General features: G+C 44.6%; 1 protein-coding gene across 1 annotated transcript in view; it reads right to left on the bottom strand.

Moving 5' to 3' along the window:
* The window catches only part of LOC120789332 (serine/threonine-protein kinase BRSK2-like), a 128620-nt gene that overhangs the window by 62811 nt on the left and 38391 nt on the right, over positions 1–27418 (bottom strand). The window contains exons 3-4 of the mRNA XM_040125999.1: positions 25545–25553; positions 6255–6349 (exon numbers count right to left, since the gene is read on the bottom strand). Of these exons, the coding sequence (XP_039981933.1) occupies positions 6255–6349; positions 25545–25553 (104 nt within the window). The remainder of the gene's footprint in view (positions 1–6254; positions 6350–25544; positions 25554–27418) is intronic.

The following is a 27418-nucleotide window of genomic DNA, read 5'->3' as shown; positions in this document are numbered from 1 at the left end:
TCTGTTCAAATAAAATAAAATGCGTGAGTGTGTGAGTCTGCATCTACTGTATTCCCTCCTCTCCTGATAATGAGTCCTTGACTGAGCTGTAGCCCTCCTCTGTCTGTTAGCTACTCGTGCTAGCAGCTCAGGATCCTGCACCAGCGTTCCGTCTATTGAGACTCTCCATTAGCAGCAGCGAGACTCTGCTGTAAATGCCAGGTTTGACATCTGGGTGCCAGGCGGGGTGACGCCGCCGCCCGTGTAAGGCGCTGATCTCTGAAGTAGCGCTGTAAATGTCAGGACGCTCATCTCGCAGGGAATCTCTGACACACACACACACACACAGATGGTAGATATAGAAAGCTAATAGGAACATATATAAGGCCGGACGCACGGTCACACGTTCACATAATAATGTGCACAGAAGCACATGACAAAGGCAGAGACCTCAGGCAAACAGCCGCAGCACAGGGGGCTTCAGAAAGTTCAAGCGGGGACCCGAAGGATTTTTAGCCACGCGAGCAGCGTGGTTCTGTTAGGAACGTCGGTCTGCTGGTCAGTTGGTGCGCCACTTTGCTACAGACTGAAATATCTCAACGGAAATGTGTCATGGATCGCCATGGATTCTGGCACAGATAATCATGGTGCCCAGAGGATGAACCCTAAAAAAAAAAGTTGATAGCCTGACCAGCAGGTTGACTCTTCTGGTCCTGATCTGGAGCCCTAAGCACCTGTAGGATGACACTGTCAGCAACTTCCAAAATAAATACTACTATTAGAAAAAGGACTGATGGCTGTTTTCTGATCTGTCAATGCTATGGTTACGGTTTGGTTGGGCTCAACCCCAAAAAGTACTTTGCTAAGGCCAGGGAAAGATCTTTAGGGGCTGGTAGGAGATCGGAACTGAACAGTGGTCAAACTCACAGAGCTGTAGCTACGCTACGCTCCGTCAACCTTTGCTCCTGATGGACAAGAGTCAAAATTCACTCTTTTCTTTTGTCAGGTTAACGTAGACATAGGTTGTTTTTTTTTTGTTTTGTTACGTTTGCCCCGTGAGTTCAGTCTCTTCTTCCTTCAAAGCATAACATCAACATTAAACACACCACTACTAGAGTAACCAGACAGTGAGCTTTTGGTTCAGCCATTGGAAGAGCTTTAAGAACTCGATATAAGCTGCACCAGTAATGGATAAAGATCTAAAAAGAAAAAAAAGAAAACATGTATTTATATGGTAATGATTCCGGTTATTTCTTTAAGAGGTTCCATGTGAAACAATGAACAAGGGAAATGTAAATGTGTCTTGTACTCTGAACAGAGAAAACATTCATATGCAAAATCTCAGAAGAATACATCCAATGATTCGCAAAGATTGAGATAAAAAAAAGCAACAAAGGAAAAGAAAGAAACAAAAAAGTGAACCTGCATCACTCAGAAAATGACAAACAAAATAGGACAAAATAGGGTCTCTTCAAAATACAAGCTGAAGCAGGGGGAGCAGAGCGAAGGTGAATCATGTTTTAAACATGCAACTCTGCCAAATCCCCTTTTTTGTTATTAATTTATATATATATATATATATATATATATATATATATATATATATATATATATATATATATATATTTAGGTGGCGGGTAAGACTTCATTGTGTGAGAACACAACAGCCGGGGCTCCAGCCAATGGCTGCCTGTTGCCATGACAACAGGGCCCTGGCATCTTCTAAAATAAGACTGAGGCGGGAAAGATTAGAGGAAGCTGCCGGGGCGACCCCCCCAGACAGACAGCGGCGGGAACGGCTGGCATCGCACGCAACAATGTCAGAGGTCTGAGACGAGTGAGGCGAGCAGGAAAAATCCCTTCAGCTGAGAGGCACAGACGAGCATCCGCTACCCTCAGCTCCTCCATTCAGGTCCGATCACAAACGCGACAGGCCGACTGTCGACCATCTGATGAAAATGAAAGTGACAAACTAACAATACCGGCTGTACTGTCGTGACACTAAAACATTACTGATAGAAACAGAATTTAAAAAAGGAAAAAAAAAACTACCGATACTACGACAATCACTGGGGCTAAGAAATGTCACGTAGCAGCTTGATCCAGACCGTCCTCACCAGAAAAATGACAGCAGTGGTCATTTATTTAAACTCTCAGAAGGGAGCCTACATTTGTCTTTGCCGTTGCACTGGTTCCTCTTGTAATGGAAGCAGTGCTATGTAGTTCTACCGAAACAAAATATCTTGGGGGGGGGGGGTTTACAGATGACATGACTTCGAATCCAGCGACAAGTGGACCACATCCTGTCTCCTACCAGCCTACCAATCTGACCACACACTCTAAAAATTCTCTCATTAAAAAAAAAAAGGTTCCATCCAGCAAATCAAAGAACCTTTTGCCACAGACAGGTTAAACATTAGATTCGTACAGGAAATAGAACCTTTTATGTCTGCAGGGGTTTTACGGCACGGTGCCTCGGCAGTCTGCCGTAACCCAATTTCAGCCGAATCAGTAGCAGCCTGGTAGCATTCTCTTTATTTAGACACTTATCTTGTTCTTTCACCCTCTTTCGTTTCTTTCATGTGACATTAAACACGAGGTATGTGTACGGATCAAATTATGCTCCAACCTCTCAGTTGAATGTCAGTCAAAGCTAACTTTTAGCTAGCCAATTAGTTATCCAAGCGGCATGTAGAAAGTACAGTAATGTAGAAACAGCTCAATGAGTATTTCAACAAGTACCTTGGCTAACGCCTGCACAATAACAAATAAAGTTTGAACTCAAGCACCTAGTGACGAAGCTGGTGAGGAAAGTGGAACATCTGGCAGCTAAAGAGCCAGATGTTTTTCCTCAGGAGTGGGTGGAGACCAAACTTGAGCTACAAAGAGTGTGAGTATTGCAGCATAACGTAATTATAGTGCAGTAGAAACGAAAACATACAACCGCTGAAATCATAGCATATAAACCTGGTGTTAGCAAAACTGTTAGGCCTCAGTTAAAAATGTGGTTTAGATTTACACTAGATGTCTTTTCTTTGTCTGTTCTTGTCCCTATTTTTTTTTTTTTTTTTTTACAGTACCCGAGGTTAGCAGAGCTACCTTTCCACTTTCACTCTTGTTGCAAGAGGATGAAGTGTGAATGAGGGAGTCTGCAGTTTATCCGGAGTATCTACGCAACCATATTTGGAGGTAGTACTGCCACTTAACACACCGAAATATTGGTAATAATCCCTGCAATAATCCCTACATAAAAACTGCAAGCACGCAACTACAGTGCAATCGGTCAAAGCTGAAGCAGAAATTTCGCCTGTAAACTGTGATGGATGTTTATAAAGGGGCAGTTTAGATCAGAACTTTATCATTTACCTTCATTTTCTTTTCCTAAACAGTTTGACTAACCTGAAGGTTTGTTCCAGACCCGTCTGCCTGCTTGTGTTTCTTTCCTGTCCGACTTCGTCTAAGCAATGTCACGGTGTTCCCACACCTCAGTTATTAACTTGGTGTTCACAATGTTGTTATTACTGATAGAACAAATGGCCAGAGCTATGAAAATGAGACCCCAGTGGAATTAGACAGGGAATCAGCAAGAAGCTCACTTCTCTGACCTTTAGGTGCCACTGACATCTTTCACAGTCTTGAAACTGACTTTTAAGTTATCTTTACACCATTTTTTTTTTTTGAGATGTTACTGCACTTGACAACCAAACACCCCTCTCCACTCACGCTAACATCGGTGTTAACAACCAATTAGCTGCCAGAGTTAACTGAGGAGAGAGGTGGTCAAAGTGTTCCCGACACACTCTGCTCATTAAGAGGAAAGGACCATTATCAGCAGAGAGCACAAACTGCAGCAGCAAATGGCCTGGTCACATGACCTCCACCAGCACACATGCGAAGACACACACACACACACACACACACACACACACACACACACACACACAACCACACAGATGTGTAGCTGCCAAGTGCTTAAGGTCTGGACAGAAGAAGCGAAGAGGTGTAATGCTCAGATTCTCTCTTTAGAAAATCAGCTGCTGCTGATCAAAGCAGGTCCAATCTATTTGAAAACCCTCAGCGACTCACACACACACATTCACACACACACAGAGTCTATCCTTTGTGTGTCCCTTGCTGCTCGATAAACTAGTTGTGATGAGCCTGTCTTGTCAAAAATATCTTTGCATGAGAGTAAACCAGTCTAACACACTGCTAATTATACACATAGAAACGTTCTGACACTCTATAAAGTGAGTTGAGTCTGTGTGTGTGTGTGTGTGTGTGTGTGTTCGAGACAGAGACAATATAATAGGACGGAAAGCTGTGACGGAGGCTGTCAAATCGGGACTTGGAGACTCAGGACACCTTTTTACAAGTTATGAAAGAGCACAACGCAATCTGTGAAATGATGCTTCTACCACTTAGATCAGACTATTCATCCAAGTCTTGCTCTGCTGTAAAGTCGTATTTTTAGAAAATGACTTTGTAAGGGTCTGTAAGATTTCTCTTGTAGCTCAGAAGAGTAAATCAGGAGTAAACATTAGAGAATGACAGTTTTACCTGCTACTACAGTCACTCCATCCTTCTGAAAACTGTTGAGCCTCTTTATGTGGTGGTTAGGTTTGTTTGTTTGTTTTTTTTACTGACAATGGAGCAAATTATTGTGTAATCTGAATTATCACCAACTCTGCACGTCCCCTCAGCTCTATGGAGCATTTCCATCTCTTTCCACCTACTGTTTTCCACCTACAGCCTGCAACTTTACTGTATGTTCAACTCTCGCTCGCTCTCATCAGCCTCGCGCCGGCAGGAACGGTGTCCCTGCTGCCCTCCAAATGGTGCTGATCATAGTGCGGTTGCATGCATTAGTACTTAGAGCTAGGACCATCACTGGCTAATGCACAGAACACACTGTCAGGGGTTTTTATAGGTAATATTTCTTCACTGAAAAAGGAAAAAGCAGCCCCAATTCTGTGGACAGTGAGGCCTTGTGATTATCTGAAGCTTCCAGTCACCTCCACTGTACTGGTGTGGTAACAGGAATAATTTGGGTGAACTGACCCTGTAATGTTTTCCGGATTTAAGTTTTGAAATGTTTTCCACTCACGCTCACGCTGAAACACCTTGCGAGCTGAACATGAGTCAACCTCACCGGAAGCTGTCATACTGCACATGTGACTCATCCTGACGGATTTAGCCGCATCCAGCTGGTTTTTTAAGGCGTAGGCAGACAGTGGAGTGGCGACAACAATAACAGGAGCGACAAAGAGCGGGAGCCTTTCCGCCGTGCAAGTCCAAACACCTGCTCTGAGCTGAACCCTATTCAGCTGTCTTCAACGCGTGGGTGAACCAAACACAGCGTGTCTTCGATTCTACCTGCGTCGCGTTTTGATCTATTTCCTGCTCTTGTGGGCGGAGGAAATGAATGTGGGCGCAAATGGCGTCTCTAGCAAAAGTAGTTCTGCGATTCTGAGGGCTGGGAATATCTGGAAGAGATGCTGTGCTGAATATTGTTCGTATTTACAGGACGAAGAGCAATACATCAAACAACTACAGCCAGAGACGAATGATATGACTGTTCTATGACCAGCCACTGGTTCTTTTATAGTGCTGGTTTCGATTTGACTGCTACTCTCTCAATTAAGGCCTTTGGATTCCAGGGATGAGTCTGGCTATCGAGCTCCACTGTTTCCAAAAACTATTAAAAACACATCAGTGAGACACACACACGTCCCTTCATCGCCATCACCAAACACACTCTAGTTTATTTAGACTCGGTCCCACACACATCCTGCTGCCGCCGCCGCAAACACTCACTGCGGCACCAAATGTGGATTAATACGCCACTGAAAATAGTCCCCAACACATTCATAAGCTCCCTCTGTCTGAGTCACATCTGTTAAAAACCAGAGTGAGCAGCTGTTCCAAGAGATTACTGACTTTTTTTTTAAATGAAACGATATATTTCTGACACGGCGGGGTGGGGGAGTCAGAAAGTCTAGACCAACACATTGTTGTTTTTAATCTTTTCATAAGATTTGTTGAGAATAATCAAAAATAAAATATCTCCACGCTAATCCTTTAAGAACTTTGTGCCTGATAGACCTTTGTGATGATCTAATTTCATGGGCTTTATCCTTGAATTTAAAAAAATGAAAATATTAACTGCTACAGACCAAAGTCAATCCAATGCCTTTTAGACATCTAAAGCACCTACACGTCGAAAAAAACCTTTTGTGCAAAGACAGGAGTGTATTTATAGGTAACTGTCTTACCTTCATAAGAACAGACTCGCTGAGCTTTTCTCTGTTGACGATCTTTATGGCGACTTTCTGACATGTGACACAGTGGACGCCCAGCTTCACGAGACCTGAAACACAAATGTTAGATAAAATTCACACAAAGTCACTTCTTCAAAGTCTGTCTGGTTCACACTGAGGAAATTTTCTCAAGTGCACGAAAAATAAAATAAAAAAACCTCAGATGGATGGAGGTGATGAAAACAGGAGGGAGGACTGAAAGGAAGAGCCATGGATCTGAATTAATGACATTACATTCAAGGCTACCCGTCATCCTCTGGGACACCAGTCACTGCTGGAATCTGAAAAATGATACAACTACTCTCAAATCACTCCACAGACTCCATCGAGCCAGATGATTATAGATAAACCAAGTCCAAGCTTTAAAGGGAGAGTGGACAACGTGAATGAGGCTGGGAGCTGTAGCTGTACGGTGTGAGCACGTTCAACGTTCTTGACCTTGGACACAGAGTCTGTGACAAAATGATCTCAACTCAGAGGTAAGGTGCTAGCTTTCTCCGAGCCTCCCGCTGCGTCTCAACCCAACACCTCGGAGGACATCATGTGACCGGTGAGGACCTCGAGTAAGCCAAGATTGTCCCGTCACCCCGAGATACAGGACATTATGTTTCCTGGTTTCAAAAAACTGCACAAGTGGCGCAGCTTTATACGCACGGGGCTTTGTAAGGCTGAAAGTCTAATGGAACCCCGGGGTGTTTCAGACCACTAATGATGCTGTGGAGGAATGTTTTTAAGGGACATATCAACATGGAGGAGTTGCCCAGAGTCAGATGAGTCCATAAGGCTGTGTGCTAAATATGAAACTAGAGCCAGGAGACTTCTAGCTTAGCATAAAGACTGCAAGCGGGGGGGACAGGCTGACTGGGCTCCGTCAAAAGGTTAAAAAAAAAATGTCGTAAAAGCACCTCTAACACTCACTGAATGAGAAGTTGTGCCTAGTTTGTTTAATCTGTAATCTCCCAGAAATGTAGAAACCATTAACTAGTGGTTGTACAAAGACTCATGTGCTGTTGCCGTTTCTTGGCCGGGACGTTGACTTTTCTGGGTTTCTGGGTTATTATGTTTTCATGGAGACGTGCTATTTGTCAGATCATCAGCGTCTGCACCGTATTGAGCTTTTTAATCTAGAACCTCCTTCTCCAGACCCCATCGTTCCAGATCCTCTGTCATCGTCCTGTCTGTTGATCATTTAATACAATAAATAAACACGAAACTAAAATAATCGTCGATGAAAACACGTTCAAATGCAGCGGCGATCTGTCTGCGGCCCCGATCGTGTTAAAAGGAAGCTGAATGACAGTGTTTCACTGCCAATTCCCAGCTGCATGTTGTCAGTTTACAGAACATAAAATAGGTGGTCAAAAATAAAATCCACTTGCATTCTGCAATTCCCGAGTCTCTTTCTGAGAGCTCGTCTGACGTGACTCTGGCGCTGTAACAGAAATGTCATCACGCAATAGCTTTATCTTATTACATCCACGACGGCTCCATCCATCCATCTCTATCAAAGCTCTCACACCAGGGAGCATATTTTACTTTGTACTGAAGGTCTGCAGACGGCACTGGAAATGCCACTGCGCATATGCACCTCTTCATTACCTCGCGCTGCATACGCCGTCGTTCCATTTGAAAGGTGATTTCCCTGCGGCGATTTCCCTCACGGAGAATCGAGCAGAGCCGTGAGCAGTGGGGGTGTTTGGGCCAATATGGCAGCCTGGGGGCTCTTTTATGTCTCTAGTTAGAGCCGAAATGGCATCCTGGGCGACATTCACCAGGTCCTATTGATCTTGTTGTCAGAGCAGCTCGAGGACGACCGCGACCGCTCACCGCAACGCAGGGCGAAGAAAAGCCCTGCAAAGGCTGCCATGCGTGGAGGTGCGCGTGAGTGTCGGAGGTGCACACACATTCACTCGTATAGGTTGCGAGCGTGCTGAAGGAAACTGCTGGGGAGGGACGCACGGACTGAAGCAGGATCGCTCCTCCATAAAACCCTCAGACCGAGAGAGTTCAGAGCGAGAAGGCGGCCGAGCAGGAAATAGGAAACAGAGTTAAAGGTGTCCAGGGTTTCTTGAATAGATGCGCCGAAGATTATTTTTTAAAAGCTTGGCTGCTGTTCATCTTCTCTAAAAGATCATTTGCGTATTTAATCTGAGCCATTTAAAAGAGGAGTTGATGGGGGACCGATCAGAGCTAGAAGGGGACTGGACACCAACACAAGTGTAAATGAATGCTAATGCTGCTCTGTGTCTTCTGGGTGTTTCCTAACACAGAAGGAGTTTTTCAGATTTCTGTTTGGTTCTGCTTTTCTGCACCCGAGCGGCCAAAAGATCCATCGGTGCAGCTTGAATTGTTAGAAATGGTTAAACGATACATTCACATTTAGCACGACTGAGTTTCCTGACACTGCTCCGTGTCTTTTCTGCCACGCTTGATTCAGTGTCGTTTTACTATCAAACTCTATGGAAACGAGAGCTGGACGTCACGAAGGACACAGAGGTCACGTCCTCAGTAAGAGTTTACAGTCTATGACCAAAAACATACTACACGTGTCAGGATTTCTCAAAGCTAATCATTTTTTGAAGTCTAAATTTTATCCAAAAAAAAAATTTAAAATGAAAAGAATCTAGTACTCTCCACCTTTGAATCATGCCACAATGTAGGGTGGTAGTTCCCAAACCGGGCCCCCTGGCCTACAGCGTCCGGTGTCAGGTATGTAAGCTCGTAGTCAATGACCTCAGCCTGCACCGTGGTGGCTGAGCAAATGCTTTGGTGCTGCTGTGCAAACACAGAGCTCTTTGTGAAAGGACCGCCGGGTAAATATTGAGAAAACTCAGACAATCGCTGGAGCTCTGAGGAGGAAAACGTACTGGAACCGAAGTACACGTTGCAGCTGCACGGGCCCAGTGAGGGCTATAAGCGCGACCTGACGCCACTAAAAACACAGTTATGCTTTTCCGATCTCATAGTCACCTAAACGTGAGCGCTTCTGTCTGAACACACAGCTCCACGGTTTTGATCCAACACAGAGCAAAGACCATAACAGCACTTCATGGTTGACATTTTTGATTGTTTTTCAGCGCTTTGCTTCTCCCAGCCTCATTTCTAAATAACTCAGCAAGGATGAGTTCATGGAAACCTTCACGCGTGTTGTTAGTGTGCAATTCTTGTCCATCCCTGGTCGGTGTTTTATAGAACAATAACAACAACGGAACAACAAAAGACATAAAAGGACATGAATGTAGGTCCTGGAAATTGACCTGCCACCTGAAAGGTGTAGACTCCATTTGCTCCATTAGTAATGTTTCCAATAAACTGGTGGTGTTTTAAGGGAATGTCTTCCATTTTGGCAAAAGTAAAATGTGAAGCAGTTGGTGTTTCAAACAACTACCTTTACACGATGTGACACGATGAATCCAGCCTCAGTAACTCTGATGCAACGTGATGTTATTGCTGCTGTGCACCAAAGATGGCATGTGTGTGTTCTCTCGTTCCTCAACGAATGGGGACGTTGAAAGTGCGCACCCCTGGCGCCTTGTGCTTTCTTTATTCTTTACTTTGTGGTCTTTATTTTGGAGTGGGGGCATGTAAAAGTGAGCAGCGGTGGGACATTAACATTTTATCTTCAGCACGTACCATGACGCCGAGGTGTATTTAAACACATTTAACATACCTTTTGTTTCAATATGCAAACTTTCTTTTGCTTTCTTGTCTTGACGTTTCTCATGCTCCCACTCAGTGTTTTTATGCACACACTTAAAATGTGTATTATGCAGGTGGATGGAGGTCTATCTATGTTCCCCTTATTGATTTTTATAGTTGCTGGCTGCTTATGTGTGTATTTATTTTAAATATCTATGTGTGTTGCAAGGTCAGTTTCCTCTGAAGGAACAACAAAACAAATTGAAATGAAGTGGAGTGAAGCAGCAGACGCTTACGTCGCTGCTGAGAACGAATGGGAGGCTCCAAGGTCTCTGTGAGAACATCACATTATGTCCCATGAGGGTTTATTTTAACAAAATCTCATCTTTATAACAGACTATGATGTAGTTGTAAGCAGATATTTATTGTTTAATAACACATTTGTTAACTGTAACTCCTCCCGTCAAAGAGTGGAGGCTGGTGTATAAACAGAGAATGAATGACAGAGTAAAACACGGATGTAATAAGATGTAACATAGTATTATAAATCTTTTTTTTGTGTTTTTATACTGATTATAAATGCTAAATAAGGCAGCTCGAAATAAAGTCTTACTCCATTTTCAATTAAATGTCATAAATTAGTGAAAAAAAAATCTGCAACTGTCAAGAATCCAAAGATATTGATTTACCTATATTTACGATAACATAAAACGAGAGAGCCAGTCAAGTCCTTATTGCATTTCATTTATCATTGTTTCTTGATTAATGACTTGAACGATTTCTCAGTGATAAAAATTGTAGACAGCAACTGTTCATTGACTGACTCTCATGACAGTGGTACAACAGGATCCCGGTGGAAATTCTTCTAAATTCACTGCGAAGGAGTGGCAGGGTTTAAAATAGTGCCTTAAAAACAGAGGAGGCGCTGTACCTTCCAGGCCTGCTGTGGAGAAAGCCAGGGACCAGGCGCTTAGCGGTGAAAGCCAATCCCACCGAACATAAATGCCACCTGCAAAATAACAGCCTCGCTGCTTGACTGACAGGTGAAACTCTGAGCAGCGGTGAGTGCTGCGCACCACAGACGGACAGAGGTTCTAAAACAAATCCTTCACAAGGCAATTAAAATGATTTGCTACCAGTGTAAGCCACAACCGGCTAAACAACTGAGTTTCATTGATTTCTCTCCCCTCAATCAATTCGCTCCTCTCTGCTGAATCAGATCGATAACCTCCAGGGCTTCTGAACTCCACAGTCCAGCAGGAGGGACTTGGCCTCTGGTCCTCCTCAACTCCTTCCTCCTCAAAGGTCCCAGGTTCCCTCTCTGTGCCTTGGAAAGTAATTCCACGTTTCAGCCCAAAGTCCCAATTAAGCTTCTTAAATGATTAGTTCTACATCTACCACCAACCCAGAGCACAGAAAAGTCAGAGATGGGAAGCCAAAAAGTCCAAAAATGCACACAACAGCCTTGTAACTCAAGTCAACTTCAAATCCCAGAGAGCACTGCTGTTCGAAACCTCCAATCAGACAGCAGCAAATTGTCTTGCCTTGTAAGACCTCTGCTAAAATGCTGAATTTTGGATAAATTAAGCAGCTCTGGAGCAGGTGTTGAGGTTTTCCAGATACTCAAGTATTGGACTTCATGGCTCTGCAGGGAGTCATCTCCCAGTGAAGCTCACAGGTATTGTAGTAATTAGTCACCTTCGACAAACCAAACTATGGAATTAAGATTGCTTACAAATGAGGTTGAAATATTTAAGAACATTAGCTGTGAAATGTCCCAGGAACCTGCCATGTTTCTGAGCTGAGCGACATTTATAGTGTTGTTAGCATTAAACATTAAAGAAAGGAAAAACAGAGGTCTGACAAATGCCTCCTTTGCCTCCTTTGGACATTAAGCAGGAGCTCTTGTTCTCTTGTAGTCTCAACTGATTGGAATCAACATGCCAGCGGATAATTATGTTGAAGAACTGACCACAGGCGCGACAGTTCCCTGAGGAGTTTGGATGAATTAGCATAGCCAGCTGGAAGGCACTAATAAGATGAAACAATGAAATTCAGATTTACAGTGAGATGTCTGAGCTCTAACTTTAATGAACTCTTCACTCATTGTGCACCTATCAGGCAGGACTGTTCTCATCTCATCTCAGTTGTCCATCTTCTTGGCCCGTCCAGGCGTCCCCCTCAAAACTTTTGTTTTCCGAGGCTCATGAGTAGTATTCATGTCCGTGTGTCTCCGTGGTTTCTGTGGGATGGTTTTTTTTAGGATGAATAGTTAACTACTATTTTACTTAAGGGAATAAAAAAATGAGTCAAGTTATCAAAAACAGTGGCGAACGTTGTTAAACAATCTTCTGGATTTTTGAAAGGTCTTGAGAGATTTATCTTTCAGAAAAACAGTCGTCTCTACAACACACTTGAAGCTAGTGAAAGTATATGAGAGGCAAAACTGGGCCTGAGTTCAGCCTTGACAGTTTTTGGCCTTTTTTCCCCACGGCAACTTCACAAAAATGTTCTGCTATTGTTTCCCCTGTTCTCCACTTTGCTTCGGGAACGAGCTCCTGGGGCTAAAGTTGGGCACTGCACAAGGGGACGATACTACAGGGGTTGGAGGCAGAGCTGTCAGTGGTGACCGCCGCAGCATATCTGCTGTCACGCTGCCACAGGGACAACGACTGGGGATAAAGAATTTTCAGAGATGAAACAGGATTATAGAAAAATAAAAGGATCGCACTGCGCACAGGAAACCCCAAACCCCAAAACCCAAAACCCGGAATCTCTAAACTTATATCTCGTGTTCACATCCAGTTGAAAGCTAATCAATAACTTAACCAGCACCACACTCACAAACAGCACATACAAATAACGAGGTCAGTCCCACTGTCCCCATTTTAATGACATAGATCCCAAACATCCTGTTTTGTAGAATACAGTGAAAACACAAGAACGGACCTCATGTCAAAGCCTCACAATGTTCTCTAAAGTTCACGTTATGAGAAGCCGTAGGTTACAGGTTGTTAAGCTGCTGCAGTGACAAAGGGCCTTATGGGCTCCGATTCAGCTAACCTGCATAGCTTTGGACTGTGGGAGGAAACTGGAGCAGGAAGAATTTAAAAGTAAGCAGTCAAAAAGTCAAAAAGTAAGCAGCCTATTGGCTGTCGAAGGCTGGCTTCCACTTCAAAATAAAGAAGAAAGAAAAACAAAGAAAAGAATCAACAGTGGCAAAGTTCACTGGACTGACAGGTTTGTTGGGTTCACACACAGCTCAGCTGCACAGGAAGTGACTTCCAGTGTCTGCTGCACGTTTTGTTTGCTTTGTGAACATTTTTAGAGCAGGTGAATGAGGATGTTTCTGGTCCAGCAGGAGTAGAAAACCGTACCTTTACATTTGGGATTCTGTTTTTCAATAGGAGACAGCTGCTACTTCACTTTTTTGTCCTTCTGCTGCCAAAAATGACATGTTAGCACATGTTAGTTTACTTTCAGCTGATGCTGAGGGGAACAGCAGGACGGAAGTTTCCAGGAAACTAATTGGAAAAAGGCAGAAACTTTCTCCTGGGATGTGTCTGGAGAAAGATTCCTGAAAACAGTGAATGTCCGTGGTTGGAAGAGTTTTCTCCCAGAGCAGGAGAGCAGGAAAGCCGGCCGCCTGCCGTGACTCCACCGTCTTACAACAGTGTGGAGAGAGAAAGAAAACGCTGAACAGATCCTGCCGAGCGGCGTACAGTTTGTCAGCGGTCGGTAGTAATTAATGCTGACAGGTCAGCTGGTGTTTGGGTGACCTTCAGCGGTCACACACATTCACCCCCACCCCCAAAATATGACAAACAATAGCTGCGGTTCCGTGCTCGCCTTTTTTCATTCCGATTGAAGATTTCGGGTCAACTGCTCACACGGGTTGTGATTTAATACGATCTGGTGTTTACATGCGCCGACGCATTTAATCCAAACAGCTGTGCGACGTGCACAAAAGTGATGAATACGTCACCGCGGTCGTCTTCCTCATCAGCTATCTTGTCTCTTCTGCACGTTTGATCAGCTCCCTGAAGATGGACATCTATGGTCCATTGATGTTTAGTACTTGTTGAGCTTGTGCTGAAAAGAAACTCTCCGCACGGGACCGGTTCAGCTTGGGAGCCGCCGTTTTTGGAAAGTGGAGAAGCGTACATCCCCGCGATTGAACGCCAGGACGGAGGGCCCGCGCAGAAAGAACAGCCAAAAAGTGATCGGGTTAAACCGTTCACATGCTGCAATTTTGTGCAAAGGTTGAAAGCAGCCCCCAAGGGCAAATAACCTAATTACAGGGCTCCTTAATGAAAACCTGTGTTTATGTCGCATGTCTTTGTTAACAAGCAAGTATCCGTTGATGCGCTGTTATCAGATGTTTGTGACGATCAAATATCTGTATGTGAAACGCACCTTACATCTGCTTCAAAAATCCAGCAGCGGTCCGGCTCTGCTCTTTACATAATAACGGCTGTAAGGTTTGGAGAAAGGTCCTTCAGTCTGCTCTCGTCTTCTAACTGGGTGACTATTACTGCAGTTGTGTTTCATGAGCATGTTTTTTTTTTTTTTTTGCAGGTTTCCTTTGTTGTGTGGAAAAAGGAGACAATTTAATGGTTTATGTCATAAGTTACGTTATTTCAAACAAGTCTTGTTTATTTGTTTAGCTTAAGTTCAACCTGGAATCAGTAGTTTGACAGAAGAAAAATCTGAAGGTCCACTTACAGATCACGTAATGACATCCAGTGGAAAAACTGAGATGGGGATGAGTGGACCTTGAGTTAAGACTTAAGTAAATTCGGTGCCTTTTAAGACCATGTATTTTGGGCACAGTACTGAATGGTCATCTTCAGAGAAGATTTTATTTTTTATTATAGACTTCAACAAGTAAATGATGTTGCAAATCCAAACTGCTGTGAGCCCAACTAAACTCAACAGAGTGAATCTACTCTGCGTTATCAGCTCAGGAGGCAGGACTTGCCGCGTGACATCTTCTTTTCTCTGTCGGTTTGGTGTTTTGGCACAGGGGAATCTTTTCCCGTCATGCAGTGCTCGGGGGTCCTGGACCTGCAGGCCACACTCAGCCACCCACACACTCTCTCACACAGCGGTGAACACCACCAAGTAAAGCCAGGGGTCAAGAGGCTGGTCCTCTGCACCACTTCAGGCAGATATTTCTAACAGTAGCTGAGCCAGCCGAGTTAACGCTGCATGGAACAGAAAGTCCTTCCTACGTCCTCTCTTTTCTTCTTACCTGGAACCTTCAAGTGGCAGATAACAAGTATGTGTCAGCTGGTTTTGTGTGAATGATTTGACGGTAAAAGAAAGGTGAGTAGGAAGGAGACAAAAGACAAAAGGAGAATGGGAAATAGACAGGAAACTTCCAACTGACTGAACCGCAACCGAGCATTTCAGCACAAACATTTTACGGGCTCAGGCTCCATATCGTTTGTCTCTTCTCACTTCACACCAGTGGGGTGAGGACGGGGTTTGAAGGGGCGACCGTAACCATGAACGACAACAATAACTACAGACATAATCAGCTGAGGAAATCAGAGGATTCAGAAGTCGGATCCACTACAACAGCTCCGGAGTCCTCTGACAAACTTAGCAGGCTTCCAAATCCAGCATCTTAAAGAGCTCACCACCAGATGTACACGGAGGCAAAGGGAATGAACCAGGCATGAAACTGGTTGAATCATCAGTAGAGAAGAGGAACAACTCTGCTAGAAAATGTCTGGTTCTTAGATAGATGATAAGTTTGTGTGTATAAAAACAGAAGGAGAGAGTTCAACTACTACTCCCAAGGTGCATTTCAGCCGGAAACATCCAATCACAGAGGTTTCAAGTTGTATTACATGCATAATGTATTTCCTTGCACACCACGGCTCACAGTAAAGCCAGAGACCTAACAGTAAAGTGGCGGACCTTTACTGTTAAATGGTAAATTACTCCCATTGTCTTATTCCCATTCACAGATAGCGGGCCACCATGCAGGGTGGCAGCCTCACCGTCGGGACAAACTGTTGACATGTCAACAAGAGGAGCCGGGGAGGAAATTACGAACCCTGCGATCAGTGGACGATAAATACGCGTCATCAGCTTATAACATATAGACAGCAGGAGATTCATGGGCTTTAACTGGCTCCCCGAGAAAAGCCACTTCACCAAGCCCAGCAGCCATTTTCATTCTTAAAGCAACCGAAACATTAGGGTTTCTCTGAATTCAAACTGATAGAGACTCCTGCGTTTCTATGGTGAGGAATGTTGAGGAGATCATTAAAATAAAACTTTCAATCGGGATTGTACAGTCATACAAAAACACCTCTCGAACCAGCGTCAACACCTCTCACTTCAGAACTACACTCGACAAAGAGCAATGAGACAAAGAGAAAAAGCCTGGAAAAGAGCTCATCATCCAGCTGTAGACCGGTGCGGATCTCAGCGGGACTCTGATGGAGTTTTCTGGCTGTCAGGGAGCCATCTGCAGCTGTCCGACAAGACTGATGAACCCGCTGCCTCTCGCATTTGAATCCGACCTGGCAACAACCAAAACTGAGCTCTGGCCTATTTACATCTTATCACAGAGACAGGGAGCCTCCTTTTCATTTCAAGGAGAGACACACACTCCAAACTAATGTTGATGCTCACACACAATAGACAATTCATATTCACCTTCCTGCCCTCACATCAAGCAAAAAGACAGATTAATCCTCTCATCATCCCTGTAATTGCCCAACTTGCTATCAGTCATTTGATGCCATCCTCCTTCGTTCCAACCGATCATCTGAGTCCAGATCCCCCCGCTGCTCCGTAACATTGATTAACTGCTGCTTCTTGTTTACCAATGAGGCCGAGAGGCACGTGGCCGTCCCAGCAGCGAGGCCTGGGGGTGTCTCTCGCTCTCGTGGGCTGCCCGCTGAGGCTAATGAGACCGCATGGACAGAAATGGGCCTGAACATTGATTTCATTCCGTGAATTAGGCATCGCGCAATGTTCAGCTGTCCCACTTGTCGTTCCAGACCAGTGAAGAAACATTGGATTTGAAACCATCAAGGTTTGGTCGGACAGCTGCGGTTTTTCAAGTACATTTTTATTGATAAGTGCAGTAAATGAGCAGGGAGGTACGGTGTACGGGAGTGAATATAATTAAAAGAAAAGAAAGCCACGAAGGCATGTAAGAAAAGATTTTAAAAGAATGACAGAGGAGGGCATTGATTCCCAGGTCTGCAACCTAATGAGCAGTGGTCAAAATACAGGCCAGCAGGGGGTCATTACACACACCACTCCTCACGCAACCTGGCGATCTATACAGTTTTAAAAGCAAAGGCCTTCTTCCAATTCGGTGCGTGTAAACAGTTGTTTACAACTGTTGTCACGGTATTACAGTTGTATGTTTTGTAACAGGAGTGTATACAGAAAATAAAAAGAGAAAAAAGTAAAGTGTAAAAAATGATAGAATGAAAACAACATTTATATGAACATATTATATGGTTCAGTATCACTAAAACTAATTCTGACTTACTGACTCTGATGGAGGTCCTCAATTCTGGACCTGATCTGAAACGGGCTATTAGAAAATCAGCCCAAACCCGACGCTCAAATTAATTAAATACATTTTAAAAAGGCCCCGTCCAAAAGGGACCTGAGGACAGTCAGACCTGGTCCACCTACAACAGATTTGAGGACGATCACATAGCAAAGGCAGCGAAGCTCATGGGAGTTGCAGTATTTGGATCCTGAACTTGTGATGCTTGTGTCAAACCATGTTATCAGAGCTGATAGGAGTCCACTTGGGTCCACTCAAGTATTAGTCTCACAAACGTGAGACTTGCTGAAACACAAAAGGGCCCTACCTGACCTGATTAGGCTGAATGTGATTTGGACACAGCCCAACTCAGGTCCAGGGTCGGGTCTCGGATACCAGGAACCGAGAGGGCCTGTGAGGACCTCTACCTCCTAGGTCCAAAGAGACCAGGATTATGACAGTAAAGAAAAGGGTTCAAGAACAGTGAGTATTTTATTTTGGCTGGGTCAATTTCAGGGATGTATTAAAAAATGGAGGTGACTGTTAGGGGACTTAGCTAAACCTCTTCTACGATCCAACCTTTCACTAACCAGCTCAGTTCAGTGGAGAGACCTTAAAAAACCTTAATGCCGTTTATGTGGAAGAAAAAAAAAAATGGCCGCCTGATGACAACTGACACAGACGACACGAGAGTTGCTTACCTGTTTTCACGCCAGCGTGTTGAGAGAGGGAAGCCGCCGTCCAATCAGCGGAGAGGCATGGGGAGAGAGCAGAGGAGAAGAGACCAATGGTTAGCCCTCAGCACGCAAGTCTACCAGGCAACAGATGATGGCGACACTCAGTTGACACCAATCAGCTCTTCAACATTTGTGTTGTAAATACTCTAAATTCAGTCTATTTTTTCTTCGAGCATCTGAATGAATTTAATTCTGCTCCACATAAACACACACCGTACGTCCAGTAAAACAGAGGAGATCTGTGTCAAGGTTAGCTTCCCCTCCTCCATCATTTCACTCCCCGTTCCTCACCCCCCTTCAGTCTCTCCCCCGATGATACGAATCCCATTGAATATACTGAATATGACTTCCCTCCCTCCCTCCCTCCTCCAAATCCTGACGAAACCAGCTCCCCTTTCTCCATTAGCGAGGTAATTAATAAAACCAGCTCCTCCTTTTTTTCCCCCCTCTTTTCCTTCCGTTCGCGTGGAAAGAGAGGAGGAGGAGAGGAGGAAGAGGAAGGCCAAGAAAGCAGGTCAGGCCTCAGGAGAGAGAGGGGGAGAGAGTAAAAGGCTTCATGCAGCGTTCAGGTCGTACCAGAGGACACAGAAATGCTGGATGCCATCACTGATGAACACAACACATATACACATATATGTGTTTATACAGAATTTACATTTTCTTCAGTTGATTTATGGCTTTTTTTCTCTGGCTGAGTTGACACACATATATCAATTGGAACAGCAGAGCTGAAAATATCCTACTTACTGTAAAACAACCACTAGGCAGTGCAGCAATAAGTCAGATCCTTTAGTGAAGAACAAGTGAAAGTAGCAGGTTGAGGAAATACTGCATAAAAAAATATTTCATACCAGGGACTAAAGGTCAAGTACAGATTAAAGAGCAGAAGAGAGTTTGGCTTTTCTGACATGGGGAAATCTACTTTTGTGGATTTGTCCATGTATGTTTTCAGATCAGTTGAAGAAACAAAGAGGAAATAATGAAGGAACGAATTAAGGTAAGAAGAAAAAACAGTAGGATGATAGGATGAAATAAGACAAGGAAAGAAAGAGGGAGGAATATAAAGAAGGAGGGAGGACCAGCAGGATCATTGCAATATCATCACTTGACTACAAAGCAGCAGCTTTTACTACATTTTGCTGCGCTGCAGAGGAGCAGCTGACGACGATGAAATCAGAGAGCAGTGTGTGAGCATCTTTATCAGCCTGCTGTGGACAACTTAGTTTCCCGCAGAGGGGGCTATTAGCGAGAAGAGGTCAACCCCGACACACACACACACACACGCAACCACGGTAGAGTTGTGTGGCGTCCACCACATCTCTGCCTGCGCTGTAATTTAACTTGGAAGTTCCCCCATATACAGCCGTTACAAAACGCACACAAATAAGAAAATAAACTGCATCACCACAAACACACTTTCTTCCTCCGTGCGTAGAAAAGATTGGAAACTGTGTCTCTGTGTGTAAAAGGTCATGCTTCAGATGAACTAAGTTTGAGGAACACGACAGCCTTTCACTCAGATGCTATTTGATTGGTTGGTCAAAGGAGGGAAAGAAAAAATGAAGCCTTGGATTAAAGGAAGAGTTCGACGTTTCGGTAAACATGCTCGTTCAGTTTCTAGCAGGGAGTTAGATGAGAAGATAGATACCCCTCACGCATCGGGTCGTTATTTATAAGGCTGCAGCCAGCAGCAGGTTAGCTTAGCTTAGCAGAGGGACAGGAAACAGGAGGACGCAGCCAGCCTGGCGCTGTCGAATGGTAACAAAATGAAGCTACCAGCATCTCCAAACACACTGATATGCACGATATATCTTGTTTGGTTAAGTACTATAGTAAAAAACAGCAATTCACTGTTTTCAGGAGGGTGACGCGCTGGTCCATTTCTTGTCCGAGAGCAGTAACTTCCTGGAATCTCCTTATATAAAACACAAGATAACTGGAAAATGATATTTCACTCATTGTAACAAAACTTCAGAATAGTGTTAGAGCAAATAATCCAGATGGTTGTCAGTTTCCTTTCTGTGTGTCCAGTGCAGAGATACATGCAGGTCCAGGATGAGGTTAGCCTAGCTTAGCACAAAAACTGGAGGCAGGGGAAACTACTAGCCAAGCTCCATCAAAAGAGAGCAAGAGAGAGAGAGAGACGCATTCCTACAACGTCAGAGCTGTTTGTCAAAATAATATGAAATCACTAGCTTCTTCCAGAGCTTTCAACTGCATTTCTTGGTCTTTATAAGCGAACAGAGTTTGCTCCGTCACCATCAGTTGATTTAAGTACGGGACGTGTCACGTGATGCGAGGGGTGTGGGGTTTTGGATGGTCTGTGGATGACAGCTGCTGATGAAGACCGTGGGATCCAGTTAAAAGCTCCCAAAGCCAGGTGGTTCATTTGCTTCCAGGGTTGCATTTCCCGCCATGCTTCAGAGAACCTGCGGCAACATCTGCAACAATGGATGTGACGGACATGGGAAGTGGCAGGACACACTCTACGGTTGGCAACGGTTTCCTCTCGGTCACTATCACTCTTTCAACTGGTGACAGCCATTGTTGTCACGGTGACCCCTGCTGCACCTGCTCGGTTTTCTCCCCGATGAGGGAGGCTAACAGTCAACTGTCCATCAGCTGATTTAGTTTAGTCATTTCCTCCCTAGTATGAACAGAGGACTGCGCACACTAACTTTTTGATTATTTTGCTAAGTCGCCATCGCTTGTCCTTTGTAGTATGTGACCTGCGTCCCCTTCCCTTTTCGTCGAACCCCCACAAAAACCCGAGCAGTGCGTCTGCTTTCAGACCCACTCTTGCTGCCTGCTTTATTAAACCATCGCAGGTGTATTCAGCTGGAGGTTGAGGGAGGTGATGTTCGTGACCATGTGAGCTCCGTGTCTGTGTCCATTAATAATTGACGGGCAGTTTCATCAGAGTGCCATGGCCCACTCGGTAGTCCATCCGTTACCGCTACTTTTCTAGCTCCGCTAGTCCTACTGCCAGGGGTATCAGAAGGTTAGCGCTCTCGGACTAGCACACCACTAAAGCATCCAATCCTATCCTCACCCAAGTGAAGAGCAGATACTTGGCGGCATGACCCAGCCTTATCTTGCTCAAAGGAACAATGCGGCGTCCAGCGTCCTACAACCAGCCCCGTCTTTACCTGCACCAACACACTCACCACAACCCTCCGTAACAGGTGAAATTCACTACAATATCACTAGCACTGGCATGCTACCCGTTCCGCCCTCTTACACCCAGTTCAAGTAACAGGGACAAGGCTGATCTGCCAACAAAACCCCTGCGGCCAACCTGCACTGGGCGGACCTCATCACGCTCCTCAGCCTCTGCTGCCAGCTCTGCGTATCTGAAACTTTTTCCTCTCAGAGGCTGTTTGCACGGCGTCCTCCCGTGGTACTCTGAGCTCCACAAAATACATAACCCACCGTGTTTCTGACCGCGGCACAAGGTCTGCTCTTAGATTATTGGTTTTCTGAAGGACTGCTGTTTTCCCCTAAATCTACCTTGGTAGTGGAGCTGCAAGGTGAGCTGTTGCATGTCGTGTGGGACCTTGTGCAGGCACAGACTGTCAAATTCTTATTTTAGAGCAGCGGCTCCTGACTGAAAGAAGATTCAGACCCTTAACACAGCTATAATCTTTATTACATTTAGGCTCTGTTTTTACTTTTTTACTTCCTCTTTCTTAACTGCATGTTGAGCAGTTGTAAGAGAGCGATTTCCCTGCAGGGATCAATAAAGTTTTTCTGATTCTGATATCTCTGGGTAGTGTCACTTCCAGCAGCAGCAGGAAACTGTTTTCAGCGAAACAGCGGAGAAAGTTAGCAGCGAGTTGGCGAGGAAACGGGAGCATCTAGCAGCCAAACAGCCACATCATTTCCCCAGGAGCTGGGAGCTGAGATGTGATTCAACTGTTGTAGGCGTGCGAGGTAGAGCTAAATCTCAACTACTGGTAGTTTAATCTATTACAATGCATTGTATTTTATAAACTCACCATAATCTAACTATAGCTGTCAGTGGTGGAGAAATGGGTAGAATATTTTCCAGTGAAATGTAGCATAAAAATACTGGAAACACTCAAGTCAAGCACAAGTAACTCGAAATTGCACCTGAATAAATGTACTTCGGTACCTTCCACCACTGCCGACTGGCGACCTCTCTACGTGGACTCGCAATTCCTGCATCGCAATTTCTAGAAGCCAGAAGAAGCAAAGATTGGAGAAATGTCCCTAGAAATGAATATAGTTTGGTCTATAGCAGATTTTGATGTTTGCGTGATGCACATCCTGGTGATGATCTTGAAAAGCTTCCCCAGCCTTAATCGCTGACGAGGCAGAAATATAAAGGTACTTCTTTTGTAATTCAAAATGTAAGTCAATCAGCCATACATTGGCTCTATAGTGTATTTCTCGCCGATAGCCTATGTATTCGTGCTATTACCCATCCCAGTGCACACCATACAAGACTTTAGCGAACGACGCGGCGGTGACACCGAGCTCCGCAAAGTCCTTTCGACAGCTCTCAGGCCAGTTTAATGGCCACGAGTCTGCCTCGCTGCCGATGTGCCATCAGAAGGAAATCTTGTCCTGACAAGGGAACAGCAAAACTTCCAGCTCTTCACTTTAACGAGTTCAGCTTTATGTAACTCACAGGATTGAGGGGGAAGCAGTAACACACAGTAATTAACCCACAGGAGAGAGAGAGAGAGAGAGAGAGCAGGGGAAAGAACCAAATCTGAGTAGGATGAGAAGACGAAGAAATAACTGGGAAAAGGGAGCTTCACATCCTCGTTCAGCCACATGATGAAAGGAGAAGAAAGGAGAGGAGGAGGAGGAGAGACACTTCTGACAATACAGAAAAGTGGTGTTGATGCCAAGAGGAAGAGCCAAACTCCCAATCCTGTGATGCAATCCCCTCCAAACTTATTACAGTAAACCAACGCGTCGTTCTGCCTTTACTCTGAGGAGGAGGCGATTTCCATCTTACAGAGACACACTGAAGAATTTGGCTGGAAAACCTGAGAAACGCTTTCGTCCGCTGTCAAAATGGCGGAAGAAAAAGGTGGTCCCCGCATGTGAACCGGCAACCTTTTAGGTTCAAGCCCTTGCATTTATTAAATCGCCGTCAGAATTAAAAACCTAGGCAGTAACTGGAGTATCGGGAGTGCAATGTGAAATAAATCACCGTCAAATGTTTTACTTTCAGTTTTTATTTTTATTTATATCCCCTTGAAGAAACACAGGTTTACCCTCATCTCTGTCAGCTGGCGGGGTTTTGAGTTTTTGTGTACGCCGGCCTCCACTGCCCCTGTGAGAGATTCTGCTCTAAGGCAGGTAACATGTATCAAAAAAAAAACCAAAACCCAAACACAGAGAACAAACTTCTCTTCCTGAATAAAAATCTATAAAAGCTTCCCTTCCTCTCCCCACACTTCTCAGTTACACCAACGCTCTCAATCCCCAGTCGTTCACTGAAAGCACTAGTCCAAATTAACACACTCTCTCTCTCTCTCGAAGTCATGCAGCTAATCAGCCGTCGTACCAAGCAGCGCCTATAATGACAACAACTGAAGCCCATGACAAAGTATAAAGGGATGTGAGAATCCTTACTGGATGCAGCAGCGGCACGAAGCGCTGCAACGCGCCGGCCGGCACGCGGTCGTTTATGGTTCGGCTGCTCTTAATTGTTTTTACCAGTAGGTGTCACCAGTGCGAGCTGTGATGTTATGTCCATGCGGTTGGTTGTGAGGCCTCGTTGCTTCATCACAGCCTCTGTTCACCGTCGCTACTTTGCACAAGGTCGGACGAGTGAGGAAATACCAGGCAGGTTTGGGACATTTTAACAGACCAGACCTGCTTGGGAGGGGGGTCTGGTGTTTTGGGAAAATGCTGGTATTTGCACAGCTTTGCTCTGCTTAACATCTTAAACGCATTTAGAGAGATTTTGTTCCCTGATAATTTTTATCTATTTTGAAACAGATGAATCCCAATTGATTTGGTAAATATTATGACATGGACTTCGAGGATCGATTGGGTTTTTTTTTTCATGGATTTTTTTTTATGTCACGCTAATCTGATCCACGCCGTATTTGCTGCGCTTACTCCACTGCTGAAAAAAATACGCTTGCGGCTGCAGAGCAACTTCAAGACGGTTTTGTTGGGTCTGTACAGTTTAGCCAACACTACAAACTGGGGTCAGGTATTCCAGGTTCTGCTACATTTCCTTATATGTTGAGTGGACAGTATAAATCCAGCAAAGCATCATTTCTAGGACGATAAGTCATGTTTTGAATGTGAAGTTAGTGGAGTACGAAGCACAATATCTCCCTCTGAGATGAAGCAGACTCACAAAGAGGGGAAGTACAGAGCAAAGTACCACAAGCAAACTTGTAGGTAGGTAAAGAACGTCCCAGCACTGGTGCTGCTGCACATGAATGGGATGTTATTAAGCAGCCGATTTGAAGGTTCACCCGTCCAGCCTTTAAAAGTAGGACGAGGTGTTTCCTTCTTCTGCCCAGCGTGACGCCACTTTGGATTCAACGCGACTGATGAGTTGGTGATTTTCAATTTAAATCTTTCATACCTCCCCTGGTGGCATTCATTGGCTGACGCACAGCTGGCTGCTCCGACCGTACGTCTGAATCCTCATTTTTATTTTATTTGCTTCCGTGTGAATCTCGTGAATAACTCTCCAACCTGCTGTGACCCACTGGTAATTATTTCCAGCAGGGCCTCTTCCAACACCGCCACCACCACACCGACAGTCAATTACACTTCAATTACCAGCGATGCTAATCCTGTACGGTGTCAACACAAAGCAATGAAATTCATTTCGGACTGTTTTTCCGTCATAAGGCTTTTGTTCAGCTTCCATTATATCTGAGAGAACGGCCGTGAACCTGAGAAGAGTAAATGTAAAGGCTGAAAAAAGGCGAGGGAGGACTGAGGCTTCCCTCCTTGAATTGAAAATACATAAGACTACCAGAGTAGGACTTTTCCATAGGTTTTATTAATACAGGCAAATAATGTTGGTAACTGATTTAACTGATATACATGCAAAAGTATAAAAATATATTAGGCCCAATCAAAACCACACAACAAGCTTGTCAGTCACACAGCTGGCTGTAAGTAAACACGTCGCCTAAAACACATCGAAAGAGAAGGAGACTGGACTCAGCTGCATGAAATCATTGTAATCAGCTCTATCGGACCACGTTGTTGGACAGTGCCTTGTGCAGCATCTGGCAGATTTTGTGTAGCTCTGCACTCTGCACACGTGACACCTCTCCATGGAGAACTTAGAATTCACCTTTCAACCATACTATGCCCCCCGTTAACCTCTCTGCCCTGTGCAGGTGGGGGAATCATATCTGTCATATTACTCAGTCTTAGCAAATATGCACTACATTAAAACATTATGGCCCTGATATGACTCTAACATACATTAAATGGACCAGAAATGGGCTTTTCTGAAGAGAATTTGAATGTGCTCGTCTGTGCCGAAAATTGCAGGTGCAAACAATGCACAGGTTAAAATGTGTGAAATGTGTTCGTGGGCAAGTTTCAGTCTCGCTGAGGACCTTCAAGTTCTGTGCATCATCTATGACGCCGTGAGAAAGACAGTCTGGTTTACTTCTGCAGAGACTGTAGGTTGCTGCGGAGAGGTTTCTGTGGGCACAGCATGCGTTCTCCTCTAAGATCAACAACAAAAGTTATTCAGTTTTCGTCAGAGTGGTATCTGAATTAGCTCTTGGTCATTAGGTGATCCTGAATGATCGATCCGCTTTCAGACGGTTTCTGTCTGAACACCATCTCCTGGCAACTCCTGACAGGCTAAAGCACCTCGGGAGCTCTACCAACGATCAGATAAAGAGTAGTAGTCATGTCCGGGGTAAAGGAAGTTGCCAAAATCCTTTTACTCTTGGGACTAAAACTAGGACCAAACAAGTCAAACTAGTAGCTTCTACTCTGCTTGTACTTCCTAGTCTGAATACAGGCCCAGACATTTCTTTCAAAGACTTATGGGACCAAAAATGAAGTAGGTGTTGATCAGGAACAAGAAAATGATGCCCACTAAAAGCGTGTCAACGACATACAGTAGCGTTCTTCACAGAATGGATTAAAACAACAAATTTTAGTGATAATAATTTAAGAAAACCACACAGCACAAACCACTGCAAATGCTGGGAAACTCTCCAACTTTCTGTCACAGCCAAACACACTGGTCCTGTCATTTCAATTTCAAGTTGAATCCAGTTCTTGACCCTGCAAACATCGCCCTGGGATTCAGTATCAAATTTCTGTTTCTATCAGCGTCACAGTTCTGGCTGAAAAAAAAACAATAACCACCTAACAGCAAAATATCACATCTGTATCACCACCGAAATTGAATCAGTTGTACTTTGACCCAAAGGCAATCTGGCCCCCGAATATCACAGAAATGGACTGAGAAGTTTGTCAAATAATCTACTTACACACAGAGAGAGGGAGAACAGGTAGTAGATCTCAACCAAAGTGCTCCTTCAATCAGATCAAGCGACATTGCTGTATAGGAAAAGTAATAACTGCGAACCGGAACTTATTAAACATAAATCCATACGCTTGGTTCGCATGTAACCCCAGTTTCTGCTGAAATATTCAGCCCTGCAGCTAAACTTTCACTTTCAGTGCCTCAAGTCGGAGCTTCATAATTAGTCTCTGACTGCTTTGTCATCTTCTCCAGAGAGCCCTGTTCACCCCCCACACACACACACACACACACACGTACATTTCCTGTGCAAATTAATTTCCAACATGACTCCGACCTGACTCGGCTCGCCTGACGGACCATGGCTGTTAATGAGCCCTGATGTCTTTCTCACAAAAGCAGGGCAATGACTAATACTGCTAAGACACACGAGCGACCTCCACCTCCCTGAACAACACACACACACACGCAGATGATGACGTTGGACACCGCGGCTCTGGAGGGCTCGTCAAAGTTAACGGGACCTTTGCTTTGGGCCCCGCTGGAGGCTGCAGGAGACATCCTGCACGTCATCAGTCGCTCCATCCGTGTACAACAGGGCATACGCAGGAAAATTACTTTTGTCATCACTTTTTCATCACTGCATGTGTAGCCGTATTACAAGACCCCAGAAAGAGGTAAAAAAAGCTGAAATCCCCAGGCTGTCCAGTGCCCGTGTTGTACTTTGGTCTATTGACTCTGACTT

The sequence above is a fragment of the Xiphias gladius genome, chromosome 1 (assembly GCF_016859285.1).
Source record: "Xiphias gladius isolate SHS-SW01 ecotype Sanya breed wild chromosome 1, ASM1685928v1, whole genome shotgun sequence".
Taxonomy (NCBI): Eukaryota; Metazoa; Chordata; class Actinopteri; order Istiophoriformes; family Xiphiidae; genus Xiphias; species Xiphias gladius.
This window is presented reverse-complemented; position numbering and strand designations above follow the sequence as displayed.